Source organism: Haliaeetus albicilla, chromosome 7, assembly GCF_947461875.1.
Source record: "Haliaeetus albicilla chromosome 7, bHalAlb1.1, whole genome shotgun sequence".
NCBI classification, from domain to species: Eukaryota; Metazoa; Chordata; class Aves; order Accipitriformes; family Accipitridae; genus Haliaeetus; species Haliaeetus albicilla.
Genome location: NC_091489.1, coordinates 26292515 through 26309866, shown reverse-complemented (window position 1 = coordinate 26309866; position 17352 = coordinate 26292515). Strand labels below are relative to the sequence as shown.

Genomic DNA, 17352 nt, shown 5'->3' with positions numbered 1-17352 from the left:
TCTCCCAAAGCGTGTCCCTGACCTCCACATTGTCTTCTCCAAAATCACAGAGGAAACCACGGTACAAACAAGAAAACCCTGAGGGCCTGGGGCTTGCAGAAGCCCCTCTCTGCCATAGGCCACCTCACTGCCTCCCTCCAGAGCAGCACACTCAAAAAGAGAAAAGAAAACCCCTAAAGACAGCAAAACATCACCTTTTACAAGCTTGAAGACCAGCACCTCTCCCAGTCCACCATTTGCTGGGGCAGCCCAGCCCCCCATGCTGATGTAGCTCCTCAGTGGGTAACGGGGCCCAGGTGCTGCCTGGCCTGGCTCAGCCCTAAATGATCTCTGTATCTGAAACAAACCAAGCCAGGGAACAGCACATCATTGCCAGTGTGCCAAAACAGGCAGGGTCCCCCCGAGACCCCTTGTGCTGCAGCGACTCTGGGTCAGCCTGAGAGCAATTTTCAGATCAAGCTGCTGGGAATGACCTGGAGAGGAATTATTTCTCTTGCTATGTGGGTAGCATTCATAGCATGTGCTTGTGGCACAGATGGATAAATTTATTTTTTCTTAATATGCAGTTTGAAGCACTGTGACTTACAGAAGCAGCAATGCAGCAGAGCTGCCATGAGCTCCTGAAAACACCAGCTGCATTTCCAATGTGTGTCACCCCTTTCTTCAATACACTGTGGAGGAGAGTAACTAAACATCCAGCTTCTGATGCGTTCCAGCAGCTATACAATCGAGATAATAAAAATTGAGGAAACCTCTTAAAATGGGACAAAACATGCTGTGGCTGTGGAAAGCAGTGGGATGCACTGGTTTCATAATGGGCCAGGGGGTGGCATCTCAAAATGTTTATGGAAGGTAAGTTGGTGCCTTTAACTTGCTCTTGGATAGCACCGTAGACTTGGGGAGAAACCACAGCTTTTGCTAACCTGCTGAGCATTACAGGAGCTAGCTTCCCACACAGGAGCACAGTTTGGGGCTCACCCTGCTCCTGGAAAAGCTGGAAAGTCAGCAGAAACATTGTTCTGCTCATTAGTTGCTTGGCTTTGGGATCCAAACCTTACCTTACTAGGAGAGAGCAGAGTTTGCAGCCTCAAGAGCACCCTTCATGGAGCCAAGGAGGGAAAAGGGGAGATGATGGCCGGCCAAATCCAAGGCCAAGACAGGGACAGTACTATTTTAGCCCCTGCTGCTTTTCTTTAACTTCAGCAGGGAAACAAGCACACTCTGAGCAAACCCATTAATGGTTTCCTTCTCTTTACAATGGAAAATTACACACACTTATCTGCCTCCTAGGGAGACATTTACATTTATTTCTCTGCTATTTGCAAATACTTTGAAAACCATGCATAGAAAATGCTGGGTAAGAGCTGATTGCTTCATGTATGTCAAAGGACGCAATGATCAGGATGTCTTTGGGAGACCTATTTTTGTCTAACCTTACCGGTACCCAAACCTGGGTGGCACAAAACAGCACCACAATGAGTTGCTGTTGAGGGAGCGTGTGCAGGGAGGTGTTCATTCTGCTTTGCATATCTCTGCAGGCAGGAGGGCCCCATCAGCATCAACTAATTTGGATGAGCCTGTTAGTGGAGAGCAGCACAGTCCCCCCTCACCAGAGGGGCACCGCAGCTGTCAGCCAAGTGCCAGGGGTGCTCATTTATTTATCATCTCAGTGCAAGTAACATGGTCTCACGTGGTTTTGCACAATGTTGGCATTTATAACATCCCAATTTGTACCACAGCCCCCCCTCCCCGGCACGTCCCCCTCCATGCTGCAACTGTTGGTCCTCCCATGATTCAACAGCCAAGGTATAGGAATTGCTTTTTAGGGGCAGTATGGAAAAGAGTTACTCTAGGGAAATCTCCAAGGTCCCTTTTTCCTCCTTTACAGGCATCCTTGCCATTTCCCTGCAGAGAAACACAGCAGGGCCTTTCCCAGCCCCTTTTAAGCTCACCCTGGAGAGCAAACGCTGAGCTGGGCACACATATGCACAAGCTGCTTCGTTCAGCCCGCACCTCCACGACACATCTTGGCCAAAGCTGGTCAACAAGTACAAAGAGACTATCCATGAGCTGCATTAACTGGTCCCGGTTCACTCAGGGACCCCCAGCTTCAGCTGTGCCCCACATCTGGCAGTCGCTGCCCAGGCCAGTGCGGGGCCACAGCTCTGCAGCAGCAGCCCTTGCTGGGTTTTTGGTGGCAGACAGTGCCCTCCAGTGGGACATTTGCCGCCACACCATTCACACGTCTTCCCAGAGGCGGGCGGGGGGGGGAAGGTAATTCAAATTTTAAAAGCCCTAAACTGAACAAATAGAGACGTTCCAAGACTTCAGCTGCAGGACGAGCTGGGTAGACAACTGTGCTTTACTGCCAGCGAGGAGGATTTATTTGGTGGTGGTGCTTTTTGCAGCCAGCATCTCAGCAACCAGCATTCATGCAAGCACCAAAAATACTGTCCCCATCGTTCAGTGACAGGGGATCTATGTGTCATAACCTGGCCAGGAGTCTCCCCAAAACTTTAAGTCAAGCTCTGGGGATGTTTCTCAGCCAGGCTGGAAGAAGACACCCCCAGATCCTCAGGTCATGCCAGGGCTTCCCATAGAGCTCTACCTTAGGGGCAGTGGAAAGCAGGCAGCACTGACCACAGATGCAGAACAATTTTTTAATTTCTTAAATTAAGCACCAAAACACCTTATTTTCTTTTTTTCCTTAAAAAAAAGGTGTTTAATTTCCATGTGCTGACAGTTCTGCACAGCTCTCAAGCAAGATAAGTCAGGAGAAGATGTACAGTAGTGTGGAGCAAGCACTTTGTTTCCCAAGCCGAGCAAGTATTAAAAAAATTAAATTACAAGACAAAGAAGACTGTAGTGGGATATTCATGGTCCATAAAACACACCAGAAGGGTTTGCACAGCCAGTGGCTTGTGTCAGCCAGTTAAGGCAGGAGTGATTGCGCAGGTCACCAGGGCCACAGGGGGTTTGGAGAAGCCCCAGGACCCCCTCAGAGCAGGGTGGACTGCTCTGGGAAGACCTGGTACACCTGGCCAGAGTGGGCCCGGATGCTCCACAGCCACTCAGGGGGCCTGGCCCGCAACTTCAGCTGGAAGGGGTCGAGGTGCAGGCACTCCCCCAGGTCATGCAACTCCATCGCCGGCTCCTCCACAGCTCTCACCGGTAGCTCCTCGGGGCTCAGGTTCCTCCTGGGGTGCCATCCCCATCTGGCCACCCTGCACCAGGCACCAGCAGCCACCAGCATTGCCAGAACAGCCATGATGGCTGCCCCCACCAGGATGTCAGCGTGGCGGAGGAAGAAGCTGATCCCTGCAAGAGAAGGGCCATGGCCTCATCCTGCTTGCCCCAGTGACCCCCACTGTGCTCACAAAGTCCCCCACATCATGACTGCAGAGCTCAGGGGTGAGACCTGGAGCTGTGGGTGCTCCTCCAGCAGGGTCAGCATCTCCCTTGCTGCCCTCCAGAAACCCTCACAGCCACCTCCAGGGCAGAGCATCTCTCCCAAACCTCCATCCCAAAGAAATATTTAGACGAAGAGCCAGCCTGCAGAAAAGAGCACAGGGCTTATGCTACCCCAGGAAAGCCCCAAGAGAGCAAAGCCATTGCCAAACCCATATGCAGCTACTTGGAGGCTAGAAGACCTGCTACCATTCCCATCCAGACCTGAAGGGATCCTCTCCTTGACCCAAGAGATAAGTATGCATTTATAAAATTATTTATATATGAATATAACACCATATCCAGCCAGTCTGGATAGGCTTAGACTGCATAATCAGTTAATGAATTTGGAGGTGAGACGATGGATGAGAAATGCAATTTGGCTGCAAGCTCACATTCAGGTTTAAGCCACTTCCAATGCTGCAGGGACAAAGAGTAGTTTTTGTAAAGTAGCAGCAGTGTTTTGAGTGCATATTGCAGAATATTGGTGTCTTTTTCAGGCTGGGAGGCCCCATTACTCTGCAAGATTGGATTAGCCAGCTCTGATTATAGTCAAGTACCACATGCCATCTGCTTAGCCTTGTGTCAAACATGTCAGGGGAGCACTGAGGTAAACACCAGGAACATCAATGTCTCTCTCACCAAGATCTACACAGTGTGACAGGAGACCACAGGGCACTCTGAGGAGCAACCAAGTTTGCGGATCACATCAATTTCAGCAGAGGTAACTCATAAATCACCCTGGGCCACACTCTGCTTATAGCAACAAGCCTGAGCAGCCAAGATCAGGGGGTGCAGAAGGTCTGGGGAAATAAAGGCCACATGTGCCAAGCTGTAACTCTGATGCAGAGAAAATAGCAGACCAGGGAAAGGGAGGCTAAGTCTCATGGAGAGGTTACACTTGCAAGTGCCAACACAGCCAGTGAGCAGAGCACAGCAGCAAACACCATGGACTGTTACCAGTATTTAAACACCTGTTAAATACTCCAGGCTAAGCTCCAGGTTCAAGTGCTGGCTGTCACATCAACTCGCTGCTCCCAGGGAGCATGACCTTTACCAAGAGTTTCCATCCACAGCCTCCCTCAAGCAGGGAGGGAAAAATCACAGAGGGGTTGAGGTGGGAAGGGACCTCTGGAGTTCATCTGGTCCAACCCACCGGCTCACACAGAGCCACCTGGAGCTGGTTGCCCAGGACCATGTCCAGAGAGTTTTTTTTAATATCTCCAAGGATGGAGATGCCACAACTTCACTGGGCAATCTGTGCCAGTGTTCAGTCACCTTCACAATAAAAAAGTGTTTCCTGATATTCAGAGCAAACCTCCCATGTTTCACTTTGTGCCCACTGCCTCTGGGTCCTGTCACTAGGCACCACTGAGAAGAGCATAGTTCTGAATTCTTTCCACTCTCCCTTCAGGTATTTATATAAATTGATAAGATGCCCCTGAGACTTCTCTTCTGCAGGCTAACCAGTCCCAGCTCTCTCAGCCTTTCCTCATAGGAGAGATGCTCCAGTCCCTTCATCCTTTTGGCCCTTCACTGGGCTCGTTCCAGTATGTTCATGTCTCTCTTGTACTGAGGTGCCCAGAAGTAGCAACACTCCCTAAAACTTTCAGGCACCACTCAGGAGAGCCTTTGGGAGCACAGATGTCACACTGAATTACACCCAACAAGCAGCAATACTTTAACCTGACACGGTTAAGTGATGCAGGTCACCCCTTGGATGCCTATCTAGGCTAACCTCTGAAAGCTGATGCCTTTGGAGTCCAGGAAAGGCTGTTTCACCTTTAAGTACAAGACTCTCATCCTAACTTAGGATACTGCCTAAACCTCACTCTTCCTCCCTCCCCTTAGTTTCCAGAAGAAACATATTTGCTTCCAAGTCTGCTCGTATCTGAACATAACTCCCAAAGAAGAGCTCTTAATGCCAAAGGAGGAAGCCTAAGGGGACAACCAGCTGGGAATTGCCTTGCAAAGATATTATATATCCTTCCCACTCCAGACCAGGACATCTAAAGCCACCACTCTAGTAGCGGTGCCATTTTTAAGCATCACATGCAATGCACAACTGGTAGGATCCCAGTCAAGTGGAGAGCCCCTTACCCTGATGCGCTCACTCCAGGTTGCACGTGGCAAGAGTGATGCTGCATAAATTACTTGTCCACGCACACGAGAAAAACACCCAGCCACAGGAGAAAGCAGAGCCACTACTTTGTCTTCTACCTGACTGAGGAGCACGGATGCAGAGGGTGCCAGACTTGGTGGGAGAATGATCTTCGTAGTTCTTTTTGCAGCGGCAGAGGTACGTGCCCACACCATTGAAGCACTCCGCCTCCTCCCCGCAGAGGCTGACCCCAGCGCTGCACTCATTCACATCTGTAATGGGGGGAAATAGGTGCCATAAGTCAAGTCAGGCTTGGCATAAAAGGGTTTACCCCAGAGAAAAGTGAAACACCCACCTTTAACAAAGAGCGAAATAAGCTGCAGCTTCTCCACTCCTACCGAGCTGCCAAGCAGCTCCTCCAGCTGGGAGCGCAGGAGCAGAGACACATTTCTCTCCTCTGGCTTCAGGTGCAGCCAGAAGGTGAGTAGCAGGTTGGCACCACTCATCCTGTGGACAGGGGAGAGCCCAGGGTGAGGCAGGAGGAAAGCATCACCACCAGGCCCAGCTCTGAAAGCCCATTTAGACCTTCCACTCACTCGTATTAGATTGTGGTGCTGCAGACTCTTGCAAAGATTATTTGTGACAAGAGGAAGCTTTGCACTCAGACCAAGGGAAAAAGGAAAGCCCGGTAATGGCTTCTCACTTGGAGCTAGGTTGAAATGACTAGATATTCACATAAGGCAAATTGTAGTGGCAATTCACAGCCCCAAGTCAGCCTCAACCAAGTGTGGCAGGGACCTTGCTGACAGCTCCCAGCTTTCTCCAGCAGACACCATGGCAGGTGTGAGGATCCCCATTTTCTCCAGAGTTTAAACCTGTCTAGACCTGTTAAGGCCCTAGGCAGCACTAAACATCCATTTTTACCATCTTTCCTCTAGAAAACAGACTTTTTTTCCTACTTTCAAGTCAAGTTACAGACCACAGGAGAAGAGCAAGGCTGGGTCTCAGCCTGGGGAAGGAGAATGAGAACCCAAGCCACTGCTATCCAAGAAGTACTACAGGCTATAGCAGAGTCACCTGCCAAGCCAGCAGCACAGCAGTAACCCTACCTTTTGATTTCTTTTAACTTTATTTCATTGACTCTGTTGGCAGAAAGCTTCAGGTTCTCCTGGATCTGCAAAGCAACAGAGTGACCAGCACTGATTTGAGGTTTGATGGGCAGGAGTATGGCAGCAAACAGTTTTTCTCATTCTCCCCTTCCCCCTTGGACTTCCCCTTCAGAAACCACTCATGACACATTAGATGTCCCATAGCCCAGTGCTCTGGACCTTTTCTCTAGGAGAATATCAATTGCTTTCATCTGCTTAGCTTCATCTCAACCTCTGCCAACACACAAGCTAATTTGGGAAGAGGAAGGGCAATAGTAGCCCCAGGTAAGAGTTTAGGTACTAAACCATTGCAGAGCAGCAGTGGATGGATGGTGGTGTTCTAGGCTAGGCAGCAGGCTGAACCCTGTACCTGCTCCACTTTGCACCCCAGAAAGGAAAGTTTAGATACAGCCCTGAAAGTAGATGCTCATAGGCTTGCCATATTTTAGGCTGTGGCTTACAGCCTGCCCCATTTCTAGAGGCAAGTTACAGCCCTTTGTTGGTTGTATCCCTGTCTCTGCAATGCTTTTCTGCTGCCTTGTGATGGCACAGCACTACGAAGGGCTGCAGCAGCTAAACACCAGCCACTGTCACCAGGCACTCTGCAAGGGCATCGGCATTGGCCTCAAATGACGACCAACACAAGCAACTCAGATGCTGGTTCATCATGTGGCTTTAACAGAAAATCCTGGAATGAAGGGCACTAACATGGTCTCTAGTAGTTGAAGATTTGGGACATCCCATTTGTTTTTTTCCCCATGCCCAGACTTACATGATTTTTCATAGATTCAAGAAGACCCTTTTGGAGCTCACTTCCACCATGAGAAATCCAGTCCTTGAGTTTGATTTCAATAGTTACTTCAAACAGCACATCTACCAGAAGACACAAGATCCTAGCATGTTTAAGTCTACATGACACAAACAGGGTCCTTAAATGAGTTAGTCCTTAAACACCAACACTAGCAGAACAGCTCCACGAGGACATGCTTGCATAAATCAGTGCCACATGCATATTTCCAGAGGTTGTGCATTAGGTAGAACAAGTTGTAGAGTAACAGGTGAAAACAAACCTTAGCTAATGCTTGGTGCTGAATACTAGACTTGATCTTTCAGCAAAAGTATATAAAGCATTAATATGTATCTGATCACAGTCATGTTTCTTTAGCTATTATCTTTCCCAAAGGTATCATCATAATTTGTGATGGAGTCTAAAAGCCCACTTTTCTCACCCATCTCTGTTTGCGATCAGCTTAGAGAAAACTGCTGTGGTCTGGCTGAATCCAGGCTGGCACAGATTTGCCAGAGTCTGCTGTTTAAAACTTATTTATTCAGCAATATTTCTCCTATTCAAAGCTCAGGCTCCTTCTGTATTGACTCCTTTTTGCAAGCTATTTCTGTGGCTTGCTCTGCCATATAAGCCCAGTATTATGCTGCTTAGTTGCTAATGCTCCCATAAGGGGGTTTTGCTTCTCTCCCTGGTCTGAGGAGCAGGACTCCTACAGGTTTCTGATCCAGTTAGTCATGAGACACCCATTGGAGTATATTGGAGAAATTGAGGCTCATTCACCTTAGAAAAATCTTCTTTAAACAGTCAACAAGTAATGCTTGAACTCAAACAAGCCAGCATTTATGTCAGGTTTTGCATGTGAACTCAGGTTTCTCCAGGGTAAGTACAAAGTCGCCAATGCACAACTATGGGACTGCAGTGATATCTTAAAAATTACAATCTTCCAAGTGATTACTATGCAGAAGCACCTTCCACTGCTTTCTAAACTTGATAAGCAGGTGATGTCCATGCACACTGAACTTAGGGCAGTGTTTTAAGACAAGCTTAACTCTTTGCATCACTCACCTCCAGGATGGTGCTGGGATTGCAGTGCTGTGTGGTTCTCCAGGGATGCCAGGGCAGAAACCAGATCTGTCAAAGCAAGGGAAAGAATCAGGCTGCTAACCTCAGTGTATCAGAAAGAGGTGGGAAAAGTACATTAGGTATGTGTCACTTTGCAAGAAGAGTACCATGTGCCAGCTCCTTCCCATATTCCTTACACTGAAATTAAGTATCAAGCTCTAAATACAATCTACTCTTCTCTACAGTGGGAAGTGCTTTTTAGAAGGAAATCACCCCAATAAACCTAATTTTCATTTCTGGAAGTGGATGAAATGTTATCTATGTGAAACCACCAGAGCTCCTACAACCCACAGAGCTGCCTTGGACCCCAATGGAGCAAAGCAGCTTGTGTATTAATTAGCAACTGCAAAAGAGCTAAATAAACTTTTCCCCACATCTACAATGAAGGGGCAAGAACAGTTTGGAGAGGAAGAAAGACCAATTGAAAACATCTTCTCTTCTGCCTTCAGGCAGAAATTAATACATATCAGTGGCTAAATATTTCTGTGAAAGAAGTCTACCATCAACTCCTAAACTTTCTTAGGAGACAACCCCTCTTTTTTCCCCTCTTCCCTCTAAGGTCTAGAGCTCAAACTCAGTTATCGTGACTAGGAGCACTGTGCCAGGCTACAGCCAGAACTGTTTAAAACCAAGATGAACATTCATAGTCTGCTTTGGTGTAAAGTCATGGCTGAGAGGCTGGCTCCTCCATGGATAATTCAAAGCACTTGGATTAGAAACCAGCCTGTCCCCGTTAAGAGCATAGATGCCCATGTTACAACAGATAATCCTATCTGTTCTCAAGTACCACCTTCCTTGGATACAGAAGGAGTCACAAGTGCTACCACATGGACCAAATGAAGGTAATATCCATGTCTACAAATAAAACCTCTTAAGAGTGCTGCATCACTGGAGATGGATATTGCACAGTGTCAGGCATCAGTTCAGCCACAAATAACCCAAAAAACACCTTACCAAAGAGCTCTTCAGTCCTTTCTCCCAGAGATACTGTATCTCCAGCAGTCACACCAGGAGAGGGGTAGAGAGAAGGTTTTGTATTCATGTTTAGCAGTGGCTCTTCCAGCACTGGTGTCTGCGTGCAACGTGCAGCAGCAACCACTTCTTCTGACAGGCTGTCGCTGGCCTGATCCAGGCCAGATGGTTTGGCAGAGACACCTACATTGTTGCTGGGCACCTCTGACAAAGGGACACCCACTGAGCAACGTGGGGCTACAGTGACCAGAGCAGACACCAGCTCTACATCCCCCTTTGCAATCTCCAAGGCAGATGGCTTGGCTTTATGCCCAGCATCTTGCCCAGCTGGAGCTGGCTCCACCAACACATCTTTAGTTTCTCTGCCCTCATTGCCACCATCCTTAAGGTTCCTTTCCAGCTTGGTTTCATCCCGCACCTGACCGCGCTCACTCAGGTTAGCACCAGATTGAGCATGATCCATGAGATCAGGAGGCTGTTGGGCCTCTTCATCAGGGCTCACAAGCTCAGGCTGGATCCTGCCACCAGCAGGTGCAGCTGATGGGCCCGGAGAGGCTCTCAACATGGACAGGAAACCTTTTGTTACCGCTGTCCTCCAGGTCTCTTTCTTAGAGGTCTCCTGGACAGGCTCTCGGGGAGCTATGGTATCATTTGAAGAGCCCACAATTTCAGATTCTCTGAATACATAATACTGTCCTTTAAAATATCTGTATTCATGGCTTAGGGAACCACTCCCTGACAGAAACAACACATGGACTGCAGTAGCTTGTGCAGCAAAGATCAGAGTGCCTTGGTTGTGACAGGCATATACCACTTTGGTTTCCAGACTTGATGAGACCCCCTGGAAGATGATCTTGTCCTGGTTCTTGCCGCAGCCATCACTCCCCTGGAACCCCTGGATGTAAATGACAATATGCTTCTGGGGGCCTGCCCAGATGGTCCAGTTGCACCAGATGTTGGTTTTAATGTCAGCAAGAAAAGGCAGGTAAAACATCCCAGACCGATCCTGAAAGATGAGGTGGCAGCTCCTGATGGGGAAGTACTCTATTGCCCAGGGAGGTCCTAGCTCTGACACATCAGGAACATAGAAAAGAAACATGTCATCAACAGTTATTGTATGCACCAGGACATGGATACCACGCTTCTACGAGTGCTGCAAATTGCCACAGAAGAGGCCCCATTTCAGATCCTCTCCTGCTGCAAGATTTCTAGTTTCAGCCCCTGGAGCCACATCTCAGCTCTGCATTTAGAGCTGAGCTGGGGCCCCAGCTGCTCTACAAGCACCTGGCCCTTCACAGCTCATCCAGCCTTCAGCAGCTTTAATTATGTGGGTTTGCTTCCAACAGAGGTTTGGCCAAAAATACTACTTGCTGGAAGTCTTCCTGTACTGGGTTTGCATGGCAAGGTTTTGGTAGTGGGGCATCTACACAGGTGGCTTCTGTGAGAAGCTGCTAGAAGCTTTGCCTGTGTCCAATAGAGCCAATGCCAACCGGCTCCAAGACAGATCCACTGCTGGCCAAGGCCATCAGCGACAGTGGCAGTGCCTCTGGGATAACACAGATGTGAGGGGGGAATCCTGTGCAACTGCAGATGGAGAGAGGAATAAGGACATGTGAGAAACAGCCCTGCAGACACACAGGTCAGTGAAGAAGGAGGGGGAGGAGATGCTCCAGGTGCCAGAGCAGAGATTCCCCTGCAGCCTGTGGGGAAGACCATGGTGAGGCAGGCTGTCCCCCTGCAGTGCAGGGAGGTCCACGGTGGAGCAGATCTCCACCTGCAGCCCATGGAGGACCCCACACCGGAGCAGGTGGATGCCTGAAGGAGGCTGTGACCCCATGGGAAGACTGTGTTGGATCAGGCTCCTGGCAGGTCCTGTGGACCCATGAAGATAGGAGCCCATTCTGCAGCAGTCTGTGCCTGAAGGACTGCAGCCCGTGGAAAGGACCCACACTGGAGCAGTTCGTGAAGAACTGCAGCCCATGGGAAGGACCCATGCTGGAGAAGTTTGTGAAGGACTGTGCCCTGTGGGAGGGACCCCATGCTGGAGCAGGGGAAGAGCAAGGAGTTGTCCCATCCGGTTTCCCGTTCCCCCCAAAGAGGAAGGAGCAGCAGAGACAACATGTGATGAACTGACCATAACCCCCATTCCCCATCCCCCTGCACCACTGGTGGGGAAGAGGTAGAGAATTTGGGAGCAAAGTTGAGCCTGGGAAGAAGGGAGGGGTGGGGGAAAGGTATTTTAAGATTTGGTTTTATTTCTTATTACCCTACTCTGATTTGAATGGTAATAAATTAATTTCCCCTAGTCACGTCTGTTGTGCCTGTGATGGTAACTGGCAAGTGATCTCTGTCTTTATCTCAGCCCACAAACCTTTCATTATATTTTCCCTCCCCTGTCCAGCTGAGGAGGGAGAGTGATAGAGCACCTTTGGCAGGTACCTGCCATCTAGCCCAGGTCAACCCACCACACTTCCCCTCCCCAGACAGCAGGTTACGATTGCCAGGCAAGGACTGCAGGTGAAAGACACAGCCTCATCCTTGACCCCACCAAGTACTTCTGCCTTCTAAAGATGGTTTGTGCCAAGATAAAAAGTACTGGGAGACCTACCAACATGTTTCTGTTGCTGTCCTCCTGGCGTCTGGGTGTTTCTGGATACATCAGAAGGTTCCTGAGGCTTTTGGCCTTTCAACAGTGTTTCTCCCCACAGGGCTGTGGAACAACCAGGGTGTGCAGGAGCGGTGCTTGAGGAGACATTTCTCTGCTCTCCTGCACCCACTTGAAGAGCTTCTGTGGTTTTCTGCATTTTAAATCCCCCAAGGATGGAGGCAGATGTCAGTTTGTCACTAGCTGCTGTGCCCTGATGCTGCACAGGCATCACATGCTCCTCTCTCCTCGCTGCCCAGGTGCCAGGCCCAGAAGCTGGTGCCACCCCACCAGAGCCACTGCTCACATGGTCCTCAGGCTGAGGAAACACCACACCAGGCCTTGGGACAGTGACAGAAGCTGGGGAGGGACCCCTGGCCATCAAGCCCACAGAGGCTGAGGTTTCTCCTTGCTGGTCACCCACCTCTCCCAGCACCAGCTTTTGCATCCCAGGGCCAAGGCATCTGGGGGACCCATTTGTGCCCAGTTCAGAGGTTACTGATGGATGGTGAGGTGGCAAAGGGGAGACCATCTTCTGTCCTCCTGGGCTAGCCAGCAAGATGCTTGTCCTTTGCCTAAGTCTGGCAGGGTCCAAATCCAAAGCAGCTGGTGGAGAGAAGACCAGCTTGGATGCAGGCTCTACTTCTGGAGAAAGAGGTGCTTCAGGGATGAAATCAGTAGAGCCAAAGTCTGCAGGGACAGGTTCTGTGCAGGAGACCACCAGCGCAGGGATTGTTTCTGTCCCTAGGGTGGACATGGCTGTGGGAGGATCCTCCAGCCCTGTTGGCAAATGGGGTACAACCAGCCCTGGCTGTGCAGCTCTGTCACTTTGGTGGTAGCAGCTTTGTACACCCAAGGAAGACACACAAGCTTTCTCAGCAGCTGGACGGTTGTGTGCTTGGGCATTCTGGGGAAGGCTTCCAGGGTCTGTAGGGGCTGACTGCAGGACATGACTGCTCTGGCCACGCGAATGAGGATGCTCTTGCAGGATGTCCCACGGTGCTGTGGGATGCAGCACTGTTTTCCCCCTGATGACTTCCCTAAATCTTTTCAAGGGGGAAATATCCATGAGCTTCGTATGTTGGAGGCCAGTTGTTCCCAGCTCAGGTTGAGTCATGGACAAATCCCCAAAACTGCTTTGGCATCTTTGGCTTCTCTCAGGTAGCAGATGTGAGTGGTCCCTCTTTACCACTTCATACGGGCTACTCAGGCTGGGCATCAGGTCCTTTGCAAGGCCATCAGCATCACTGCTCACTGTGCCATCAGTGGGAATGCTCAACTGGGGATGGCTTTCATCATTCTCTAAGCTAACTGTGCTGAGCCCTTGGTACATGGTGGTATCTGTACTCTCTTTACTTTCTCTTCTGCCAGGGGACAAAGACTGCGAGTGTGCAGCCAAGTCCAGGCAACTTGTGCATGTTGGTTTAATAGTAAACTGTAGGTCACCCAGATCTTTCAGCTTCAGGGTAGGGTGTGGGACAGACTGGCTGTTCTCCAGACCTACACCTGCTGGGTGCAGAAAAGGCTCTGCTACCTGCAAGGCACCAAGCAAAGGAGTTTCCAAAAGCACACTTGAAACCCTGTGCATATAACCAAAACCCACAGTGATGTCCCCACTCACAGAGAGACTCTGCCCCCAGGTATCCTGGGCTGCAGTGGGGATTACACCCTCAGGTGTTCCTCTGCCTTGAGCTTCTTTGCAGCAGCTCAGACCTCCTCGCAGCTCAGACCCCATTGCACAAGGAGCTTTTGTTTCCAGGAGTGATGTCCTTGCCCATTCATCTGGGACAAGCTCAACAGGACTTCCCACAGCAGTAGTACCCAGCACGATCCCTCTTCCCTGTATCAACTCGCCACTTAACACTGCGGTCTTGCCAAGGCTCATGGTGCTACGTGTGGTTGCAAAGCCTGGCACATCTCTAAGGTTTTCAGCCCATCCAGACTGAAAAATACCATCTTGCTTTGGCAGTTTTGGAGCAGGAGTTTCAGAAATCACATCACATTTGGAGGAAGATTCACCTTCCTGGTCTTGGAAGATGTAGTACTTCCCTTTAAATTGTGCATCTCTGCAGTTTGGCAAGTACCTCTTCAGCAACACAACATGGACAGCCTGAGCAAATGTGGCAAAAACATGCGTCTCCTTTTTCCAGCAAGCATAAACCACACTGTTTTCCACCAGTGAAGAAACTCCTTCAAATAGGATTTTGTCCTCATTTTTGTTGCAACCCTCCTTAGTGATAAAGCCCTGAATATAAATTATTATATGCTTTCTGGAGCCTGCCCAGATTGTCCAGTTGCACCAAAAGTCTAGGGGGGAATCACCATGGTAGGCTGGGGGAGAAAACTCCCCATACTTGTCCTTCAGGACTCTGTGGCAGCTTCTTACAGGCACATATGCCAATATCCAAGGAGACTCTGACCCTGGAAGACAAGAAGCAATAACCTCAAGTTTTCCTCCATCTCCACTTCCCCAAAAGAGTCACTAGTCCTTATTACCAGAAATTATTTTCAAGGTCCCTCACCTCCCCATTTTGTCACCTCTCCAGTTTGTCAAGCAGGAGAACACACAAGTAACCCCACATCAGGTCCTGGGGCCAAGGGGAGGAGGCCACCTGAGCATGCACCCATGCACCAGCCTGGGGTGAGCCTAAAACTTCCATTCCAAGTGACAGTTTCCATCCACACCTGCTAGCAACCTACCCTAAAACTCCTCCCCATCAGCACTTAACCCACCTGTTTGTGCCACTCCAGAGTAGTTAGAAGACTGGGGGCAGCTGGAGAAGCCCCGGCCACCACCACCTCCTGCCCCATGGGGAGCCAGGCTGTACCCCTACTGCTACCACCCCAGAGCAGGGCACACTCATGCTTCAAGTCCCCCCTGACATGACCATGCAGGAGCACAGAGATCCCAGCATGGCCACACAGTTAGTGCCGCTTGTCCCAGGGACGCAGGTTCCCATCTGCAGGGTCAGGCTATTTAGGGATCAAAGATAAAGGCTTGGGGAATTGCCACATCTGGACGAGTTACAAAAGCAACAAGTGCACTGTTACATTTGTTGTTTATACACCTGCAGAACTGGGAGGTAGAGCTCTCCTGAAGGTATTTTCAACCCCTTTAAAGCAAAGGCTTCAAAGAAGCCCTCAGAGCCTCAGTAGGATGAGCAACATTAACATCTCACCATAGCTAAGTCAGCCCTCAAAGTGGGAAACCCCTTCCCTTGGGCGGGAAGAAATACAGTATTTTCCAAAAACACTATCTCAAAGCTAGAAGAGCCACAAGCCACTGATAGGTTTACCCTACAGGAGCACAACTGAAGTTTGGATTGAACTTTTGCTGCTTGTTTTAATTGCTGCCTAACAGTGATTTGCTGCAGCACATTGCTGCTGCCTCCAGGGTCCTGCACTGTGGTAGGGGTTTGGCAGCTGCAAGATAGCACCACATATTATCTCCCATGCTAGCACTGATTTTTTTCCCTCCCCCAGCACTCAATATCAGCCACATCCCTTCCCTCTCCATGCTACCCCAGGGCCAGGTTTTCTCCTGGCTTTCCACACCATGGCTTGAGCTACGCAACAAATTCTGGGGAGGATTTATTCAGGCTAAAAAAAAAAAAGGCTGGTCTGAGGATTAACTCTTACCTGGTTTAACCTTCTGATATTCCCAAGACGATCCACATGCCTATAAAGAAAAGAGAGTCTTATTGCAGACCCAAGTACCACTGCCCATACTTGTAAAGCTGCTCAGAGATCTCAACCCAAACCTGATGGGAAGGGAGCACCAGATCCACCGTGTCCTGGTAGCTTGGGGTTTTGCCTGTGCCTGGACCAAGCCCCTAGGCTACCTCATTTCTTCCATGTGATGATAAACATTTACCCCTCCCCACCTCCAAAAGCATTGCCTCTTTTATGCTGTTAGACCACAACCAGTACAAAAACACAGCAAGCAAAACCCAGCTGTGCTTTAATCCATAGGGGCCATGCACAGGAGAGAAGGATTTATAAGCAGGCAGGACACTGCGCCCAGGAAGGGAGTTTCCTACAGGGAACCGAGTCCTCGCTTCCCATCACTCACCCCCGGTGCAGCACCAGCAGTATCGCAGCCAGCAGCATCACAGCAGGACCTCAGCATCACCCCAGGAGCCTGCCTGCCAGTGGCAGGTCCCCACACCCAAGGCACCAGGAACAGGGCCAGAAGCATCAGGGTGGGCAAAGGCTTCATAGCAGAGGTTTACCAGAGGCGCAACATTAAAATAAGACCAAAAAAGAAAAGGAAAGGAAAACCTCTCCCTCTCTAAAATACCCCAGGCAAAGCAAACATGGAATCACCACCTTTCCCAGGCCCTCCCTAAACCACATGCCTGCAAAGGAGCTAGTCTGGGAGCCTACTCACTCATATACTGCCCGGTTACCCCTGTGATAGCAATTAGCTAATCAATTAAATGAGGCCAGCTATCACTCATTAGGGACAGACCTGCTCTTTCAATTTGCTGTCTAGTATTCCTCCATTGCTGGGTGTCTTGGTGAGAAAGCATTATCCACTATCTGTTTATAATGCATAATGCTATAAACTGGAATTACAGTGATGCTGATACCCCAACCTGACCCAGAAGCAGAGCCCAAGTTGCTTGTTCTCTTAAAAAAAAAAAAGAAGATTCGATTACTGGAGGCGGGGGGGAAAAACCCCTGATGTAAAAGTGTTTTCATCACAATATTTTAACTGGCTTCTGCTGAGGGCTGATTTCCCTTGGGGCTGCACCCTCCTGATGCAGGACTGAGTGACACAGGTGAAACTGCCTTGAAACACAAGCGGCTCCTCTCCTCATCTACACTTAGTGACGAGGTGTGGAAAGCAAATAGCCCAGGTCATGATGTGTAAATTATTAGATGCTTAAAATTCTTTCAGCTGTAATAGTCTAACTTGTCATTAGGGGCCACACAGATAAGGCAATTAGGCTGTTTGACATGCGGCTCTGACAATATTCCTTTTAAAATGTCAATCATGATTTAGCAAAATAAAATAAAAATTCCTTTCTTTCTTCTAAGTCATTACAGCTTGACAAGCTGACAGATGTTCAGGGACAAATACACCCATTTTTTTCATGGGCTGAAACAAGCAGTGTGTCAGACCTTC

General features: G+C 49.4%; 2 protein-coding genes across 2 annotated transcripts; both read right to left on the bottom strand.

Annotated features, from left to right (window-relative positions):
* Positions 1-2742: 2742 nt before the first annotated feature.
* LOC138685860 (uncharacterized) lies at positions 2743-6351 on the bottom strand. The gene is made up of 3 exons (XM_069786186.1): positions 5904-6351; positions 5668-5820; positions 2743-3318 (listed from the first exon to the last, which is right to left on the bottom strand). Exons 1-3 carry the CDS (start codon positions 6052-6054, stop codon positions 2999-3001), a joined length of 624 nt encoding a protein of 207 aa, XP_069642287.1. The 5' UTR covers positions 6055-6351; the 3' UTR covers positions 2743-2998.
* A 163-nt stretch (positions 6352-6514) lies between these two features.
* On the bottom strand, positions 6515-16538 carry LOC138685780 (uncharacterized). The gene is made up of 7 exons (XM_069786117.1): positions 15861-16538; positions 12186-14642; positions 9560-10645; positions 8549-8614; positions 7469-7569; positions 6658-6722; positions 6515-6557 (listed from the first exon to the last, which is right to left on the bottom strand). The coding sequence occupies exons 2-7, from the start codon at positions 14104-14106 to the stop codon at positions 6515-6517; spliced, it is 3282 nt and encodes a 1093-aa protein (XP_069642218.1). The 5' UTR covers positions 14107-14642; positions 15861-16538.
* Between the last annotated feature and the right edge of the window lie 814 nt (positions 16539-17352).

What these genes read in the sequence shown, in the direction of transcription:
- LOC138685860 (XM_069786186.1), bottom strand. Translation starts at nt 6,054, where the DNA reads ATGAGTGGTGCCAACCTGCTACTCACCTTCTGGCTGCACCTGAAGCCA. An exon ending in TATTTCGCTCTTTGTTAAAG is followed by an intron (nt 5,821 to 5,903) that starts GTGGGTGTTTCA and finishes CCCCCATTACAG; the next exon opens with ATGTGAATGAGTGCAGCGCT. An exon ending in CATCCGTGCTCCTCAGTCAG is followed by an intron (nt 3,319 to 5,667) that starts GTAGAAGACAAA and finishes CTTCTCTTGCAG; the next exon opens with GGATCAGCTTCTTCCTCCGC.
- LOC138685780 (XM_069786117.1), bottom strand. Translation starts at nt 14,106, where the DNA reads ATGAGCCTTGGCAAGACCGCAGTGTTAAGTGGCGAGTTGATACAGGGA. An exon ending in ACAGCAACAGAAACATGTTG is followed by an intron (nt 10,646 to 12,185) that starts GTAGGTCTCCCA and finishes CTGATGTGTCAG; the next exon opens with AGCTAGGACCTCCCTGGGCA. An exon ending in ATCCCAGCACCATCCTGGAG is followed by an intron (nt 7,570 to 8,548) that starts GTGAGTGATGCA and finishes GTCTTCTGGTAG; the next exon opens with ATGTGCTGTTTGAAGTAACT.